Here is a 19,481-nt window from a genome sequence, read left to right on the forward strand (position 1 = left end):
ACACATCACAGTTTACTTAAACATTTCCCTATTGATAGCTATGTAATTTTCAACTTTTTACTACTAGAAATGTATATATTTTTTCATTTATTTTTATTAGTTGGAGGCTAATTACTTTATTGTAGTGGATTTTTGTCATACATTGACATGAATCAACCATGGATTTACATATATTCCCCATCCTGATCCCTCTGGGTCTTCCCAGTGCACCAGGCCCGAGCACTTGTCTCATGCATCCAGCCTGGGCTGGTGATCTGTTTCACCATAGATAATATACATGTTTCGATGCTGTTCTCTCAAAACATCCCACCCTCGCCTTCTCCCACAGAGTCCAAAAGTCTGTTCTGTACATCTGTGTCTCTTTTTCTGTTTTGCATATAGGGTTATCATTACCATCTTTCTAAATTCCATATATATGTGTTAGTATACTGTAATGGTCTTTATCTTTCTGGCTTACTTCACTGTATAATGGGCTCCAGTTTCATCCATCTCATTAGAACTGATTCAAATGAATTCTTTTTAATGGCTGAGTAATATTCCATGGTGTATATGTACCACAGCTTCCTTATCCATTCGTCTGCTGATGGGCATCTAGGTTGTTTCCATGTCCTGGCTACTATAAACAGTGCTGCGATGAACATTGGGATGCACGCTAGAAATATTTTAATAACTACTGTATGTAACATAAATCATCAAACTGATTCTAAATCTATAGGAGTCAAATCTTACTAGAAACATAATTATGTTATTACTCTCAGAGAGTTCCTAGGATATAAATTTAAAGTTGGGCTTGCTGCATCACAGGTTGTGCACATCTTCAATTTTACTAAATATTGCTAATATGTCCTCTAAATTAAGAGCAATTTATCCTATGCCAACACTTTTCAGGCATATTAATTGTTGCCAATATGATGGAAAAGAATGGGATCTCATTTATTTTCAACTGCATTTCCTGAATTTCTAGTAAGACTCAGTGTTTGATTTATTGACCATGTTTCCTTTTACAAAATGACTGACCATCTTCTTTGCCCATATTTCTATAATAACATTCATCTTCATTTACTTTATCCAGTAATTTAAAGGTGAATCCTCATTTTTTAAACTTTTTAATGGAAAGATCATTGCCTTACAGAATTTTGTTGTTTTCTGTCAAACCGTAACATGAGTCAGCCATAGGGATACATACATCCCCTCCCTCTTGAACTTCCCACCCAGTCGCACCCCTCGAGGTTGATACAGAGCCTGTTTGAGGCCTCTGCAAATAAATTCTTTGGTACCATCTCTCCAGATTCCATATATAAGCGTTAGTATATGATATTCATCCTTCTCTTTCTGATTTATTTCACCCTGTACAATAGGCTCTAGGTTCATCCACCTCATTAGAACCAACTCAAATGTGTTCCTTTTTATGGCTGAGTAATATTCCATTGTGTATATGTACCACAACTTCTTTATCCATTCATCTGTGGATGGACATCTAGGTTGCTTCCATATTCTAGCTATTGTAAATAGTGCTGCAATGGACAATGGGATACATGTCTTTTTCGGTTTTGGTTTCCTCAGGGTATATGCCTAGGAGTGGGATTGCTGGGTCATATGGTGGTTTTATTCCTAGTTTTTTAAGGAATCTCCATACCATCTTCCATAGTGGCTGTTATCAACTTATATTCCCACCAACAGTGCAAGAACGTTCCCTTTTCTCCACACTCTCTCCAGCAGTTGTTTGTAGACTTTTTGATGATGGCCATTCTGACTGGTATGAGTTGATATCTCATTGTAGTTTTGATTTGCATTTCTCTAATAAGGAGCGATGTTGAACCTCTTTTCATGTGTTTGTTAGCCATCTGTATGTGTTCTTTAGAGAAAGGTCTGTTCCCCTTTCAAGAACAAATTTTTCCATAACCACAACCTTTCCTCCAAGACTCTTTCCACCTTAACTAGATTCAAAATTCCTGTCATACTTCTCTCACAGCCCTCTCAATAGAGATGTTTTTCTTATCAATACCATTGTCACAATTACCTCAAAGATGTTAATGATGTCATTCCCTGCCAATAAATTCATATATGGTACCAAAGTGAAAGCTGCTCAGTCATGTCTGACTCTTTGTGACCCCCATGGACTGTAGTCCATGGAATACTCCAGGCCAGAACTGGAGTGGATAGCTGTTCCCTTCTCCAGGGGATCTTCCCAACCAGGGACTGAACCCAGGTCTCCCATACTGCGGGTGGATTCTTTACCAGCTGAGCCACCAGGGAAGCCCATATAGTACCAAGTAAGTCCAAATTCCATAATTTGGCTTCCAAAGCCTTCCATAATCTGTCTTCAATATTTTCAGCCTATTACTCTTATATATGTGTGTGTGTGTATATATATATGTATATATATATACATACACATATGCACACACATACTCAATGTACCAAATAAAGTAAGACTGTTTGCCACCCCTCTCAGATATCTCCTGAGTTTTCTAATTCTGCCTTGATTTATGCTGTTTTTGGCACCCAAATGTTTATTGGAAATTCTTACCTCAAGGAAAGTTCTTCCTTACAAAGTAATGCCATTAAATAAATACAGTTGACCCTTCAAGACCTCTGTGATCTGGGGTGCCCACCCTCCCTGCAGTTGAAAACCCTCATATAACTTTACAGTCAGCCCTCCATATCAGTGGTTCCACATCCTCAGATTCAGTGAACACATGTAGTATTCAATACTCTCAGTTCAGTTCAATCGCTCAGTCGTGTCCAACTCTTCACGACCCCATGAATCTCAGCACGCCAGGCCTCCCTGTCCATCACCAACTCCCGGAGATTACTCAAACTCATGTCCATCGAGTCAGTGATGCCATCCAGCCATCTCATCCTCTGTCGTCCCCTCTTCCTCCTGCCCTCAATCCCTCCCAGCGTCAGGGTCTTTTCCAATGAGTCAACTCTTCGCATGAGGTGGCCAAAGTATTGGAGTTTCAGCTTCAGCATCAGTCCTTCCAATGAACACCCGAGACTGATCTCCTTTAGGATGGACTGGTTGGATCTCCTTGCAGTCCAAGGAACTCTCAAGAGTCTTCTCCAACACCACAGTTCAAAAGCATCAATTCTTCAGTGCTCAGCTTTTTTCACAGTCCAACTCTCACATCCATACATTGACCACTGGAAAAACCACAGCCTTGTCTAGACAGACCTTTGTTGGCAAAGTAATGTCTCTGCTTTTTAATATGCTATCTAGCTTGGTCATAACTTTCCTTCCAAGGAGTAAGCGTCTTTTAATTTCATGGCTCAACTAGGTATTAATTGGAAAAAACAAAAAAACCTTGTGTATAACAGGTTCCCTGGTAGCTCAGCTGGTAAAGAAGTCACCTGCAATGCAGGAGACCCCAGTTCGATTCCTGGGTTGAAAAGATCCCCTGGAGGAGGGCATGGCAACCCACTCCAATATTCTTTCCTGGAGAATCCCATGGACAGAGGATTCTGGCAGGCTACAGTCCGTGGGGTCAGAAAGAGTTGGACATGACTGAGCAACTAAGCACAGTGTATAACAGAACCCACGCATTTCAAACCCATGTTGTTCAAGGACCTATGAAGCAGTTAGGAAAAAAGCACCGTTTTGCAACCTTAAGAATATAACTGATTCAGGCAAGAATCATCAGCTGATAAATTCAGAGGGTTAATAATTTATGAGGAACAGGCCATTTCATGTAATTTCAAAGTATTCTTCCCACAAACTATTTATTAATTATAAGAGTAACTAGACTGAAGAAATAAAAAAAACCACTCTAACCAATTAATCAAAATTAGTATCACCAATAAGGGGCAAATACCATATACCTCCAGATTTGATGCCTTGGGAAAGATACTGTATCACCTATGTGGAATTCCAGTAACAAATGCAAAACCATGAGGAAACATTAGGGAAATCCAAACTGAGGACATTCTATCATATAAAATAACTAACCTGTATTATTAAAAAATGTCAAAAATGTTATTCAAATATGTTAAGTGTGAAAGACAACAAATACATGTAGGAAAGGACATGGAGAAAAGGGAACCCTCTTACAATGTTGGCGGGAATGTAAGTTGGCACAGCCATTACGGAAAACAGTAAAGAGTTTCCTCAAAAATTAAAAATAAAACTGCCATAAGACCTAGCAATTCCACTTCTGGGTATTTTCTGAAGAAAACAAAGACACTAATTCTAAAAGATATATGCATCCCTATGTTCACCACAGCATGGTTTACAACAGCCAAGATATGGAAGCAACCTAAGTATCCACTGATGGATGAACGAACAGATAAAGAAGATGTGATACAAATATTTACAATGGTGTATTAGTCATTAAAAAAAATGAAACCTTGCCATTTGCAATAACATGAATGGATCTAGAGGGTATTAAGGTAAGTAAGTCAGAGATCAACAAATATTATATGATTTTACTTCTACGTGGAACCTGAAAAACTAAACATAACAAAACAGAAACAGTCATAGATACAGAGAATAAACAGGTGGTTAGCAGAGGAGAAGGAGTAGGAGGATGAGTGAAATAGGTGACAGAGATGAAGAGATACAATCTTCGGGTTTGTTACCTTCACAGGTAAAAAATAAATGAGTCTTGGGATGAAATGTACAGCATGGGGAATATAGTCAATAATATTGTAGTATCTGTGTATGCTAACCGATGGTAACTAGACTTATTGTGATGATTATTTTGTAATGTACAGAAATATCAAATCACTATGTTATACACCTGGAAATAACAGGGTTATAGGTTAACTGAACTTCAGTTTATTTTCTCAATTATCTTTTAAACTGTAGTTGATTTATAATGTTTCAGGTGTAACTAAGTTATATATACATACACATATATGTACTTTTTAAGATTCCTTTCCATTATAGGTTATTATAAGATGCTGAGTACAGTTATTATAGGTTGTTGTAAGGTACTGAATATAGTTCCCTGCGCTATACAGCATGTTGTTATTGTTTACCTCTTATATATAGTAGTGTATATCTCTTAATCCCAAGTTCTCCACACTTCAATTTTTAAAAAGGTTAAATGTGAAAGATGAAGAAAAACAGAAGACACCTTTTCCATATTAAAGAATATTAAATACAATACATGCTTCTTGACTGGATCCTCAACTAGGGGAAAATGCCATAAAGAACATTACTGGGAAATACTGATGAAATTATAGATATGGACTATAGATTTAGAATGTGTGCTTAGTAATAATTTACTGAAGTAAAGAGCTTTCATTCCAAGAATCCACGTACATCCCCACATCAAAGGAATACACTGATACATATGCCTGGGAAGAGAAAATGACAGGGCTAATATGCTGAAACAGTGTCTTCAGCACTGCAGATTCAAAACGACCAATTAACAGTGCTGAGAATGTTCCACGAAACCATTACCACTCACCTTACTTCAAGAACAAACATGGATTTGGGTCCTCATGTGATTTTTCAATAAACGCTTCAAGATTCTAATACTGAACAGAAGAAATGTTTACATGCCAAAGGAAAGAACTGCAAAAGACTGTTATCTATAAAAATTTTACATTCTTAAATTTTACCGAAAAATAACTAAAAACACACATTATGATACCTTTTGAATTTGAACACTAATAGCTTTATTTAACAGACATTGAATGACTACTATGTGCAAAGCACTGTGTTAGGTGCCATGAAAGATACAAAGATGAAAAAGACATAGTCCCTGCCCACAAGGAGCGTATAATCTAGTTGGGGAGACAGACAAATACACAAATAACTAGAATACAAGGCAGTGAACAACAGAGTGGACAAGTGCTGAGTGTGGCTGAGTGTGATACTAACTAGCCTCAAGGTTCCAACTTGAAACACTGGTGATGTAGAGTTAGCTGCTTTGAAAATCCCATTTCAAGATCAGCATAATAAATGTTTAAATGGTCCTATCCAAGCAGCTGGAGGCAAGACAATAGGCCAGGTGGAAGGGCTGTTTGAAAGACTGTCACATTTACATATGTGGTGCTGATACAAGTATGTAGGGACAGCTAAAAAAAGACCATATATATATCATCTGTCCTTTGGTTAATGGCTATAGCTACTGTTTTAAACAATATACTTTTATATAAAAAGGAATTTGTATAATTCCAGAAAAGTCAACTTAAGGATTAATATTAATTCAACAAAGAATCTTGCCATAGGCAATTTTCTTATTTACTAATTGATTAAGTATTTTCTCTAAATATCTATAAAGCTCTGTAGCAATTAAACGGTTAGACATCTAAGTATTGCTGAGTAAAAACCTCTTAAGTTTAGCCTTCGGAAGGAAATGGTCACAAACCTGATAACCTGATATAATACTACTCTATTAGCAACAAGAAGGCCTTAAAGAGATTTAAGGAAAATAATTTTTAATGCTTCAATGCAAATGGAATACACACTGATTAAATACAATTCAATGTTCTTTGAAAATACCTCATTAACAGCATTTGATACCAGTTAAGGCCAGCAAAACTGAAGTGAGGAAAACACCACATATATTGTCTTTCATTGGTTTCATATATAATTGCCTATGACAATGGCAACTCAATTTTTTCTTGGAAAATTCCATTTATTGGTACCGATGAGCTCTGATTTGCTTTTAACTAGTATGCTTAAAAACAGCTGCTGAAAAAAAAAAAAAAAAAAAAAAACAGCTGCTGACCACTTCCTCTTGGTAGTGCTGTCTGGCATAAACGGCAGAGAAGAAACATGTTTCTGGCTGTTTTTCCTGCTTCCTGAATTGGAGGGTTCACTGCTTACTTAGCCTGTTTCCTTCAATGTGTCACCGTGATCCTGGGACCTCTGCTGCTTCCGCTCGAGGAAGCGAGCACGTGCGTCTGATATGGATTTATCATCATTTCTTCTTTGCATTTTCTTTAGGACTTCTTTGGATATTCCATCTGAAAACATTACAAATTAATCCAATAAAATTTTAGTTTTGAGTTTGGTATTAGAAATGTTAAGAGAAAGAGATGCTCTGGTTTTTTAATGTTTAGCTGGGGGAAAGAGGAAATTAAATTTTGCCCTTTAAAAAGAAATGAAATAAAGTCTCTGGTTAAAAATAAGAGTATATTATCTGGTTAAAAATAAGAGGCCTGAGAAGTCAGAAAAACTGACCCTAATTCAAGCAAGTAGTGCAGTTATTACGGTTGCTGTTGTTTAGTTGCTAAGTCATGTCTGACTCTCTTGCAACCCCACCAGGCTCCTCTGTCCATGGGATTTCCCAGGCAAGAATACTGGACTGGGTTGCTATTTCCTTTTCCAGGAGGATCTTCCTGACCCAGGGATCAAACCCCCGTCTCCTGCATTGGCAGGCAGGTTCTTTAGCACTGAGCCATGAGCGAGCCCACAGTACAGTTACACACTGCGACAAAGCACCGAGCAGTTAGCGTTGCCAGTGACACTGCTGTCATCTTGGGAAAACTCCCCCCATCCTGTTTCCCACTGATGTTAAATAAGGATGATGCAATTTGCTCCATCAGCCTCAAAAAGTTCTGCTGAAAAGCTTTTTTTACATGTGAGCTGAGAATTAACCTTTCTGTCCTTGTTCACTGCCACAACTGTTTATGCCTCCTGAAGGAAATGGTCCAAAAAAGCAAAAACTAATGAGACGACTTAGTCATTTTATAGTTAAGTACAAAACTTTCTGGTTGATGAGTAGTAATATTAACTACTGCAACTAGGGGCCTAACATTTCAAGAAAAAAAAATCTCTTGGGGAAAAAAAAAGGTTCTGAGGTAATATTTCACAAAATTTTTAAATGAAATAAAAACAGTAAAGCACCGCTGGCAAGCAGTATGGCGTAATGGTTGAGTAGAGGCCACAGAATCAGATTTCCTGGATTCAAAATCCAGATTCACCAAGTATTAGCTTTGAGATTTTCAGCAAATTATTGTACACTGCTAAGTATTTCCTCATTCATACAGCAGGGATATGTAGTTACTTCATATAGTTATTGTGGAAATTTAATGGGGTTACATAAGTTGTTAGCACATGGCAAAAGTTCAATAGATATTATTAATAATGCTGCCGGACAAAGGGGTTAAGAAAAACATGACTAACTGGAAGGAAAGAAGGAAGTCAAAGTACGTCTGAGGCTCATGACAACTGTCTGCTTTTCTGAGGAGACAGAGCCGGAACCTAAGCTCTGTGACAGCCTTTCTGCAACTATATGAGAATCTGGACACCTATGCTCTAGAACAAGTGATTCACTCACCCTTCCGGTGCTTTACATTTTCCTTATTGGTCCACCTCCTTCTCGCATCTTCTCTCACTTCACGTCGGGCCACACTGCTCAAATCATGTGCATTAAATTCATGCAACTTGGGTAGCAAGTCTCTCACCCATTCATAACGAATTGGACACACAATTCTTGCATAGACTTTGGTGGTAACTAATACCTCATGAAAAATGATCCATTCAAGTTTGGTTTCCTGTTCATGAAGCTACACAAAAGAATTTGTTTAAGGATGACAACTCAATAACCTGCCTTATTCCAAATTAGACCAACCAAACATTAACAGCCTAAAGTTTTCTGAGTTAATTTCTATATTCTTCAATCAAACAAGAGGCACACATCGACCAACACCTTTATGTAATATAGATATATGCTAAACATATCCTCACATCTCTTTTTTCAGAAAAAAAGTAGAAGACATCTGTATATTATTTATTTCTACATCTTTACAAAAGGAAGAAATTTATACAGCTTCCTTTACAAAAGGAAGAAATTTCTTCCTATTAATAAAAATTAAGGTACTTACTGCTGAGGAAGGATGAATATGAACTGGACTTCCACGCCCATCCATTGTGCAAAATGTTCTCCCAACAGACCTAAGAACCAAAAAACCAAAGGATCAAAGACAAGAACAGTAAAAACAATTAAATAAGTAGAGCACTAACAATGAAAAAGTATATGTCCTACTACAAGGAGTACTATATGGAGAGGTTTATATTGAACTGTCACTGTAACTTCTCTACCAATTCATCTTAAAACTAATGATTCAGGGAATTCCCTGGTGGTCCAGTGGTAAAGACTCTGATCTCACTGCCAAGGGCCTGCATTTGATCCCTGGTCAGGGAACTAAAATCCCTGAAGCAATGCAGTGCAGCCAAAAAAAAAAAAAAAAACAAAAAACAACTTATGAGACAATTTATTACAGTCATTTTACTAAAGTACAAAACTTTCTGGTTGGTAAGTAGTAACATTAACAATAATATTGTATTTGTGCTTTAGAATTTCCAAAATGCTTTCACAATGAAGCATCAAATAAACCTACTAGTTTTGACAGCCAGGTACTTCATTCAAAGATCAAAACTGAGATTCAAATAAATTAGATAGCTTTCTCAAGGGCAAAGAGCTAATGTATGGTGAAAGCGAGCCCCAAACATAGGTCTTTGGACATAAATACAGTATTCTTTACATTGTATTATACATCTCCTTTCAAAGGTATAAATCATTTTCACCATTCTAAAATAGACAATTAGAACAGTTCATCTATAATTTTTCTTTTCTTTTCTTTATATAATTTTTCTAATTCCTATTAACTTTATAAATTCTTACCCTCTTCTATACTTCCTACATAAAGGTTATTCCAAAAGCTTATCAGAATAAAACCTTAGCTTAATCACACAACTGATTGCCTATAAAACTTTACATATATATTTCTATTATAACCCAGGTCAGACTGCATTATAATTATTTGTATATATATCTACACAGTCCATATTTGGACAGTACAAAAATCTTTTCACTTGAATAATTTGAAAGTTAGTCACCAATCTCATGCTTCATCATCCCCAAATACCTGAGTGTGCGTTTCCTATAATCAAGAATATTCTCCTACATAACCATCATAAAACCATCAAAACCAGGAATTAACACTGATACATTCAGTTCAGTTCAGTTGCTCAGTCATGTCCGACTCTTTGTGACCCCATGGATTGCAGCACGCCAGGCCTCCCTGTCCATCACCAACTCCCGAAGTTGACTCAAACTCACGCCCATCGAGTCAGTGATGCCATCCAGCCATCTCATCCTCTGTCGTCCCCTCCTCCTCCTGCCCCTAATCCCTCCCAGCATCAGGGTCTTTTCCAATGAGTCAACTCTTCGCATGAGGTGGCCAAAGTATTGGAGTTTCAGCTTCAGCATCAGTCCTTCCAATGAACACCCAGGACTGATCTCCTTTAGGATGGACTGGTTGGATCTCCACTGATACATTACTAGGATCTAATTCTCAGGACCCACCGAAGTTTTATCAAATGTCCTAACAATATCCTTTATAGCAAAAGGACCCAGTTCAGAAATCATGTATTGCCTTTACTTTTTATGGTCCTTTAGTCTCCTTCATTCTGGAAAACACCCCCTAGTCTAGATTTGACCTTCACGATCTTGACACCTTTAAGGATTACAGGCTAGTTATTTTGCAGTATGTCCCTCGATTTGATTTTGTCTGTTTTAAGACGATTAGACTCAGGTTACAGATCTGTGGCAGGAATATCACAGAAGAGATGCTCTGTTTTCATTACATCCTATCAGGAGGAACAAGATTTTGATTTACTTCATTTCTGATGTTCACTTTAATTGTCTGATTTAGGTAACATCTGCCAGGCTTCTTCACTAAGTTACTTTTTCCCTTTGTAATTAACAAGAATTTTCTGAAGAGGTGCTGAACTCTGTAAATAATTCCATTTGTTATTAAACTTCTAATTTATTCATTCATTAATTTATATGATTATAGGCCCAGGATTTCACATTTTATTCAATCCATTACTATCAGTATTACGAATGTCAAAATATCCCATCTTTGATCAGCCTGGGCCTATTCAAACTGGCTCCTCTGTACTTGGTCACATGGCCTCCACCTTCACTGATGACCACTTTGCTTACAGGTAAAATAAGATGTTTGGGCTTATTGTGTACCTTCCCAGACCTATTTCTCCAAAGGTCCTTTATGTGGCAGATGGTTGTTCCAAGTCAAAATCTGTGCAGAGGGACTTCTCTGGTGGTCCAGTGGTTAAGAATCAGCCATGCAGTGAAGGGGACATGGGTCTGATCCCTGTCAGGGGAACTGAGATACCACATTTCTCAAGGTAGCTTTCTCAAGATCAAAGAGCTAATATATGGTGGAAGCAAGTCCCAAACATAGGTCTTTGGACTTAAATACAGCATTCTTTACATTTATTATATTACATCTCCTTTCAAAGGTATAAATAATTTTCACTATTCTAATATATGGTAATTAGAACAGTTCATCTATAATTTTCCTAATTCCTGTTAATGTTAAATTCTTATCCTCTTCTGTACTTCCCTACATAAAGGTTATTCCAAAAACTTATCAGAATAAAATCTTAGCTTAATTGTTAAAACTGGTTTCCTATAAAACTTTACATATATTCCTGTGGACCAACTGAGCCCACGGGCTGCAACTGCTGGGCCTGAATGCCACAACTAGAGAGTCTGTCCATATGCCACGATGAAAGATCCTGCGTGATCCAACAAAGACCACAAGTGACGAATCTAAGACCTGACACAGCCAAAAATAAAAAAAAAAACATCTGGGCACAAAGTATATTCATTGCTATTATAGTTATTGCTCCTAGTACATCTCATAGTTAGCTCACATAAATATTTACAGACACACAAATATATTTCATACACACTCACACACAGAGTAACACCTATTTTTTATTACAGTATCTATCCATCCACTTAACTGTATTAAAAACTGTAATATCTAAAATTTCAATCAATACCACAGGGCTCATTCCTGTTTTCTTTTAGTATTTCTAACTCCCTTCGCCATTTACTTTAATGTATTCAATTACGTGATCAACTCCTCTGTATATAACGAATCTCCCATCACCACTACTCTTACCCCTTTCCCCACAAAGATGCCCTTCCTCCACTCAGACTCTGACATTCAAACAACCAAACAACTCCCATGTGACTACCTTGCCCAATCCCGCTCAAGAACTGACAGTCCACACCAAACCATCCTTCATCAGCGACGCCACCCTCAACCTATTTGGCTTTCACACTCCACAATGAGTCACTCCTCTGCAAGAGAACCACTGTCCCTCAACTTGGGCGCTAATACCCCAAGCTGGGCAGCGGTCCTACAGACTCCCCTCCTCCCCACGTGTGTTTCAGTATCCCACTCTCAGCCACCGCAGTTCCCCCTGCAGAGCTGACAGTTATGAGAAGGCTCACTGTAACTGATGTCATCGGAATCACAGAGCTTAAATCAAATTGTCTTTAATATTAAATAGTTCAATATGGTCATCAAATACAGTTATGTTTCTCTATCCATCTCTCAAGCTCCTAGTGCTTACCTTCGAGCTACATTTTTGAAATAACCCGCACAAAGACATCTTCGCAGGACTTCATGTTTAGGGCCTTCAAAGGTCTCTCTTGGGAAATCACTTTGCTATTGACAGAATAAACGTAGAGTGGTAAGTCTCACAGAACAATTTGAAACAATCTTTTGGTTTGAAAACTCCCAATTTCTAATGACTTCCATTTCTGGCCGATATGGAATATGAGGGACCAGATTTACCCTTCTGCTTCAAACAACCAAAAAAATGGACAAAACAAATGAAATAATGATTTCCAAAGCACTATATGAAGGGTAATGGTGTCTGAGAAATAAACGAAGGAAAAAAATGAATTAACCCCAACAACTGTTCCAGCCTACAGTCAACTTTGAGAGAGATTCTGGACCAAGGTGGAGGAAAGGAAACACTGGAGTGAAACATGGAGAACTCCCTGAGTTAAACAGACAGAGCTGAGAATCCAGAGAGACCAGGATGGCTAAAATTCCCAGCCAAAGTTCAGGAGAAAAGTCATCTGCAGAGAACCCCGGAGATCTACAGGAGGGCTTCAGGAGTTCAGCTGAGAACTGACAAGCACACGTATGTGAGGAAATTACCCAAGGCCAGGAAAAGAGCCTCCTGAAAGGATAAGGGACAACAGAGTTGTGTGCACAGGGTCAGTGCCTGTTCCTACACCTTATAATATACGTGGTTTTGGGGCGAGAACTCAGAAGGCCTTGCCAAAACGCCACTCAAGAGAAAAAAAAAAATCACTGCAATCACCTGTTTAAGCTTCCTGATCAGTTCTCTGAGTTGAGCTTCAACACGAAATGCAGAAAATAAGCACCTCCAATGAATCCAATGTTTCTGGCACCATGAAGCTGGAGCTCCACTGCAACACAAAAATACTGGTGTATCAAAAGTATCTTTCATAAGTGAAAGACAGTCTAACATTCTCATTTCTATTATACAACTAGAAACAGATAAGCAACTGTCAGCTCCTTTATGCTGCTGCTGCTGCTAAGTCACTTCAGTCGTGTCTGACTCTGTGCGACCCCATAGACGGCAGCCCTCCAGACTCCACCGTCCCTGGGATTCTCCAGGCAAGAACACTGGAGTGGGTTGCCATTTCCTTCTCCAATGCATGAAAGTGAAAAGTGAAAGTGAAGTCGCTCAGTCATGTCCGACTCTTCGCGACCCCATGGACTGCAGCCCAACAGGCTCCTCTGCCCGTGGGATTTTCCAGGCAAGAGTACTGGAGTGGGTTGCCATTGCCTTCTCCGCTCTTTTATGAGACCTGCCCAATTAATAAGAAAACACTTTAAGGAATATGAAAAAAACAAATCAATATACCTCTAAGTGAATTAAAATAACTTGTAAATAGATTTCTTTTTATACATATATGCCTTAACAAATATCCAATAATTTTCTCGTCTAATCTAGTTATACAGAACCAAAATTCTATGAGGTCAGTTTTCAGGAAAGGTTATGGAGAGAAGAAAGACACAATAAATGACGGTCACAGTCACCTCACATAGAAATCTCACTGATGTTCACAAAAATACATTGAGGTCAGTATAATCCCCACTGAAACTTACTGTCTTAAGTCATATTCTTACTGAAGCTATATTTCAAACTAAGGCTCTCCAGTTCAAAGAACTATCTCACATACCTTGATTTGCACTGTTCAAAGATGACGGCTAAAGTTGCAAAGTCATTAAATCCTCCAGCTTTAGCTGCCAACTCTCGGTGTCTCTGCTCTGCTTCCTTCTGGTATTCTGGATCAACTAAAATGACAGTTGGAAAGGAAGTTTAGTTCCACTTTACATCAAGTCTCTTTCTTCGCTTAGTTTATTCAAGCTTATTGAAATCTGCCTCACCCTCTGAGGTGGAATAAAGGAGAATGACATTCACTCTTCGGTGGGGGAGTGTGAACCTCTAACTACTCCCACAATTCCTTTTCCTCTTTAATCACACTTTGGAGATTTTTGCTAGAACAGCAACATTACTTCTCTTAATCGATTTACCTTAAAAAGAGTATTTAGAACTTACTATTTGTTTTTGCGGTAAGAGTAACCCATGTTCACATTAAAAAAAAAAAAGTAGAAGTTCAATGTTCCCCATTTCGTCACATTATCCACAAGTCAATCCTCAGGGCTAACCACTGTTAACTATTTAGTATGTGTCCTTCAAGATATTTTCTACATATATACATATAAGCATTGTGTATGATGGTTTATTTTCTTCTTAAGTTTCTTCTGATAACTTCTTTTATTTAATAACAGCTTAACCTAAGTATGTATATAACTATTCATTCTCAAACATACCTACATTGTATTTCTCAGGGGTATAAGGATATAACACAATTTAACCCACCCCTATTTATCCAATTCCTAATTATAGACAATTAGACAGGACCATCACATATGTAAAACTGAAATACTACAAACTTTTCTCTTGTAATTTTATATTGAAGAATATAATGCATACAGAAAACGACACAGGTTCTAAGTGTACTGCTCAATGAATATTCACAAATCCAACATACCAATGTACTCAACAGACAGATCAACAAGCAGAATATTACCAGCATCCCAAAGCCCCTTCTTCACTCTCCTTTCAATAACTACTCAGTCCCCTCCACAAGGATAACCATATTCAGACTTTTAACCCAATGAAAGGGTTTATTTGTTTTTAAACTTTATATAAATGTACTCTATGTATCTGGTTTCTTTTGCTCACCCTTATGTTTCTGAGATTTATCTGTTAGTGACTTTGACCCAATCCCACTCAGGAATTGTATGTTCTCTGATTGCCCAAATTCCCCACATAGCACTTTACCCAGGCTAATCTTCTTTCGGAGTCCCCGGCCACATTTTTTTTCCCTCAATATTTCCTAGGGCTTCTCCCTTCATTGCACAACATCGAGCCACAGCTCCTATTATACCCACCACAGCTAGACTGAACAGAGGCCCCATGTTGCCGAATTCTAGGGAGTAGCACTTACACAGACTACAATGTGAACCTGCAAAGCATCAGGTCCTGGTATTAGGAAGAATGCGATCTGATTAAACAAAACACTCACAAAATATAAAGTCTTCCATCCCAGGTTTTAAGTAGTTTCCACCTAAGTAACCTGGGTAACAACTGAAGGAAGCAGCTAGAGACAAAAGAAGAGCAAATATGATTTATCACAGACCACACAAATGGTCCTGTCAAGGTAAAGACACAACGCTCATCTCTTGAATCAGTCATGAGTATTGATTTTTTAAGCTGAAATATCTAATTTTGTCTAATTATATAATAGTATCTATTTTATCTAACAGTATCTAAAGGTACTATGCCAAAGGACAAAATGCACTAAAATAAGGCATTAACTATGTGTTGGCTCCAGCACTGAGAGACAAGCTTACCTATCAACCAGGGGCTCCGACATCCTCAAATGGTGGTACCCCCTGCTACATAAACATAGAGTCCCTGCTGCCTCGGACTTCTGTGCTATGAAGCCTCAGAGAAGCCTCTTTATGGTTCAATTCTTCCCTTCTCTGACTTCACCTGACCCTAGAAGCATTCAGTTTGGCTGCAACACCTACCACAACTATTCACACAAACGGCTTACCATTTCTTATTAAAATGTCAGAGTAACTACAGTAAGGGCTTCCCAAATGGGTCAGATGATAAAGATTCTGCCTGCAATGCAGCAGACCCCGGTGTGATCAGGGGTCAGGAAGATCCCCTGGAGAAGGGCATGGCTACCCACTCTAGTATATTCTTGCCTGGAGAATCCCACGGACAGAGGAGGTTACAGTCCTTGGGGTCAAAACAAGTTGGACAATCGATTTTAGTGGTTACAATTCTAAACTCAGTTTACACTTTGTGATGATTAACTCTGCATGGTCAGTGCTGGACCTCTGTTGCTCACGGTGGCTGCCTGCTCACACTTTAAAACATGCACAGAGCCCCCTGCTTTTCGGGCTGTCCTTCCCACACAGCTATTACCTTCTCTGTCTCTCTCCCCCATTATTCGCAAAGCCAAGAGAAAATATAGAGCATATTTTTCTTTCTTTTCCTTAACTCTTCCCTCAGAAATAACCTAATTAATTAAAATTAAAACTGACGGAAGTCCCAAAGTAAACTCAGGAAGTGTAGAAAAGTAAAAATACCATTATCACACACAGTTCCGACAATCTCAGCCGTTTATCCTCTGACTGAACAATAGTTTGACTATCTAACTTTAATTACTTTCCCAGTAGACTTGTCATTTTCTTTAATTTTTTATCTTTCCCCAGATGAAATTCTATTATCAGTTTTACCTCAGAAAAATAATGCTCTGAAGTAAAAACCATAAACAAGGAACTGAAGCAGCAAAACAAGACTGTAGACTGTATCAGCTTAACTTCTTCCTTTGGGAAGATAATTCAATACTTTTCTATATACAATCAACCAGAAAAAAAAAGTATTACACAGAAAGAGTTTCAATAACAACAATCCTCAGAGCAGAAGCAGGGACTGAGGCTGTAATAAAGTACCACTTATCTCTAAATATATCACAGTTAAAATATTTTTTAAAAATTTAAAACCAACACAATGTTATTTTAAATTTGTTCCATTTTAAGGGAATGCTGTTTACCATCTTAAAAACATTTTAAGAGCCCTCACTCCATTGTTTGACTTCTAAAGCAATATCTATACTAGCAGACGTTGTGTACACAGCTTACTATAACAAGAGAGAGATTACTAAAAATGTTGACGGCATCATCATTTTGATGTTTAAAAATCTTCATTCAACGTTAGATCTGAAAATACTAGCCAGTTTTACCAGTAAGTATAATAAACTGGGCTTCCCAGGTGGTACTAGTGGTAAAGAATCCGCCTGCCAATGCAGGAGACGGAAGAGCCGTGGGTTTGATCCCTGGGCCAGAAGGAGGAAATGGCACCTACTCCACTACTCTTGCCGGAAGAATCCCACGGACAGAAGAGCCTGGTGGGCTGCAGTCCATGGGGTCGCAAGGAGTCAGACACAACTGAGTGTCTAAGCAGAGCAGATACAACAAACTAAATTAGGTGATCTACAAAGACTAAGACCCAAGCCAGAAAGAACTGCTTAACCTATAAAGACTATATATGCACTTGAAAGCAACTGGACAACAAATACATATTTGGGGATGTAATAAGATCACAGCAAGTCACATGCTCAAAAACTGAAGCTGCATTGTGTAGCAGCTGAACTTCTTGATGATCTAAGTTTAAAAATTAAGCTTAAAAAAAAAATAAAAATAAAAATAAAAAAAATTAAGCTTAAGCCACATATGTGCATATAAGAAGAGTGTCTCTCTAAGTATGAATAAGCAACTGATAGCAATTGTTGCCTCAAGGAATGAGATTTGGACGATGCCAAGGAATGCCCCTGCCAAGGCGTCTAACTTTATTTAAATCAGCCTGTGTAGCAATTTGTGCTCCAGGACACTGTCAAAAACAACAGATCAATCAGCTAGCAATCTGGGGAGACTTAACAGCTTGGTGTAATACCAATAGAGGCAGGCCAGCAAAAATTGAAGCAGAGCAGCCAGACTTTAAAAATGGCTTTTATTGAAGTATAGTTGATTTACAATATTATATCAGTTTCAGATGAACAAGAATATAGTGATTCAAATTTTTTTTACAGATTATACTTCATTTAAGTATAATTAAGTATACTTCATTTAAGTATACTTCATTTAAGTATAATCTTACTATTATACTTTATATTAATAATATAATGTTGGATAAGACTGTTGAGAGTCCCTTGGACTGCAAGGAGATCAAACCAGTCAATCCTCAAGGAAATCAATCCTGAATATTCACTGGAAGGACTGATGCTGAAGCTGAAGCTCCAATAGTGTGGCCACCTGATGTGAAGAGCTGGCTCACTGGAAAAGACGCTGATGCTGAGAAAGACAGAAGGCAGGAGGAGAAGGGGACGACAGAGGATGCGATGGTTGGATGGCATCACCGACTCAATGGACATGAGTTTGAGTAAGCTCCAGGAGATGGTGAAGGACAGGGAAGCATGGTGTGCTACAGTCCGTGGGGTCGTAGAGTCGGACATGACTGAGTAACTGAACAACAAATACTTCATTTAAAGCTATTACAAAATAATGGCTATATTTCCCTGTGCAATAAAATATATCTTTTTTGCTTGTTTATTTTAAACATAGTAGTCTGTATCTCTTACTCCTATATCCCAAACTTACCCGCCCCTGCTCCCTCTCCTCACTGGTAATCATTATTTCTTTCTCTATCTCTGTAAGCCTGTTTCTGTTATTTACATAAATGCATACGTGGTAACTCAGATGGTAAAGAATCTGCCTACAATGCAGGAGACCTGTGTTTGATCCTTGAGTCATGACGACCCCCAGGAGAAGGCAATGGCAACCCACTCCAGGATTCTTGCCTGGAGAATCCCATGGACAGAGGAACCTGGCAGACTACAGGGTCACAAAGAGTTGGATACAACTGAGCAAATAACACACTATTTTCTTTTTTTAGGTTCCACATATAAGTGATAATAGAGCATCTGTCTTTCTCTGTCTGACTTCATCCACATTGTTGCAAATGGCAGAATTTCATTCTTTTTTATGCCCAAGATAAATATATTCATGTGTGTGTGTGTGTGTGTGTATTTTTTCTTTGCCACAGGAGACAGATCCAAAAAAATATTGCTAAAATATATGTTAAAGAGTGCTCTGCTTGGTTTCAGGTCTTCCTTTCAGGTTTTTAATCCATTTTAACTTTATTTTTATACATGGAGTGAGAAAACATTCTAATTTCATTTCTTTATACATTCTTTTTCATACAGTCCACATTTATGTATGAAGCTGTCTAGTTTTCCCAGCACCATTTACTGAAGAGACTATCTTTTCTCCATTGCATATTCTTGCCTCCTTTGTCATAGATTAATGAACCGTAGGTATATAGGTTTATTTCTGGGCTCTCTACTCTGTTTCACTGATCTAAGTATCTGGTTTTTTTGTGTGTGTGCACCAATACCATGCTGTTTGATTACCGTAGCTTTGTTGTATACTCTGAAGTTAAGGAGTGTGACAACTTTAGCTCTGTTCTTTTTTCTAAAGACTGTTTTGGCAATACAGGGTCTTTCATGATTCCA

General features: G+C 38.1%; 1 protein-coding gene across 2 annotated transcripts in view; it reads right to left on the bottom strand.

Annotated features, from left to right (window-relative positions):
* Nucleotides 1-5,601: 5,601 nt before the first annotated feature.
* The window catches only part of DHX40 (DEAH-box helicase 40), a 45,418-nt gene continuing 31,538 nt past the window's right edge, over nucleotides 5,602-19,481 (bottom strand). For both annotated transcript variants that reach the window (XM_065909673.1, XM_065909672.1), the window contains exons 13-18: nucleotides 14,007-14,121; nucleotides 13,118-13,226; nucleotides 12,356-12,450; nucleotides 8,785-8,854; nucleotides 8,238-8,466; nucleotides 5,602-6,921 (exon numbers count right to left, since the gene is read on the bottom strand). In XM_065909673.1, the coding sequence (XP_065765745.1) occupies nucleotides 6,782-6,921; nucleotides 8,238-8,466; nucleotides 8,785-8,854; nucleotides 12,356-12,450; nucleotides 13,118-13,226; nucleotides 14,007-14,121 (758 nt within the window). In that variant the 3' untranslated portion in view covers nucleotides 5,602-6,781. The remainder of the gene's footprint in view (nucleotides 6,922-8,237; nucleotides 8,467-8,784; nucleotides 8,855-12,355; nucleotides 12,451-13,117; nucleotides 13,227-14,006; nucleotides 14,122-19,481) is intronic.

Source organism: Muntiacus reevesi, chromosome 18, assembly GCF_963930625.1.
Source record: "Muntiacus reevesi chromosome 18, mMunRee1.1, whole genome shotgun sequence".
In the NCBI taxonomy this organism is placed as follows: domain Eukaryota; kingdom Metazoa; phylum Chordata; class Mammalia; order Artiodactyla; family Cervidae; genus Muntiacus; species Muntiacus reevesi.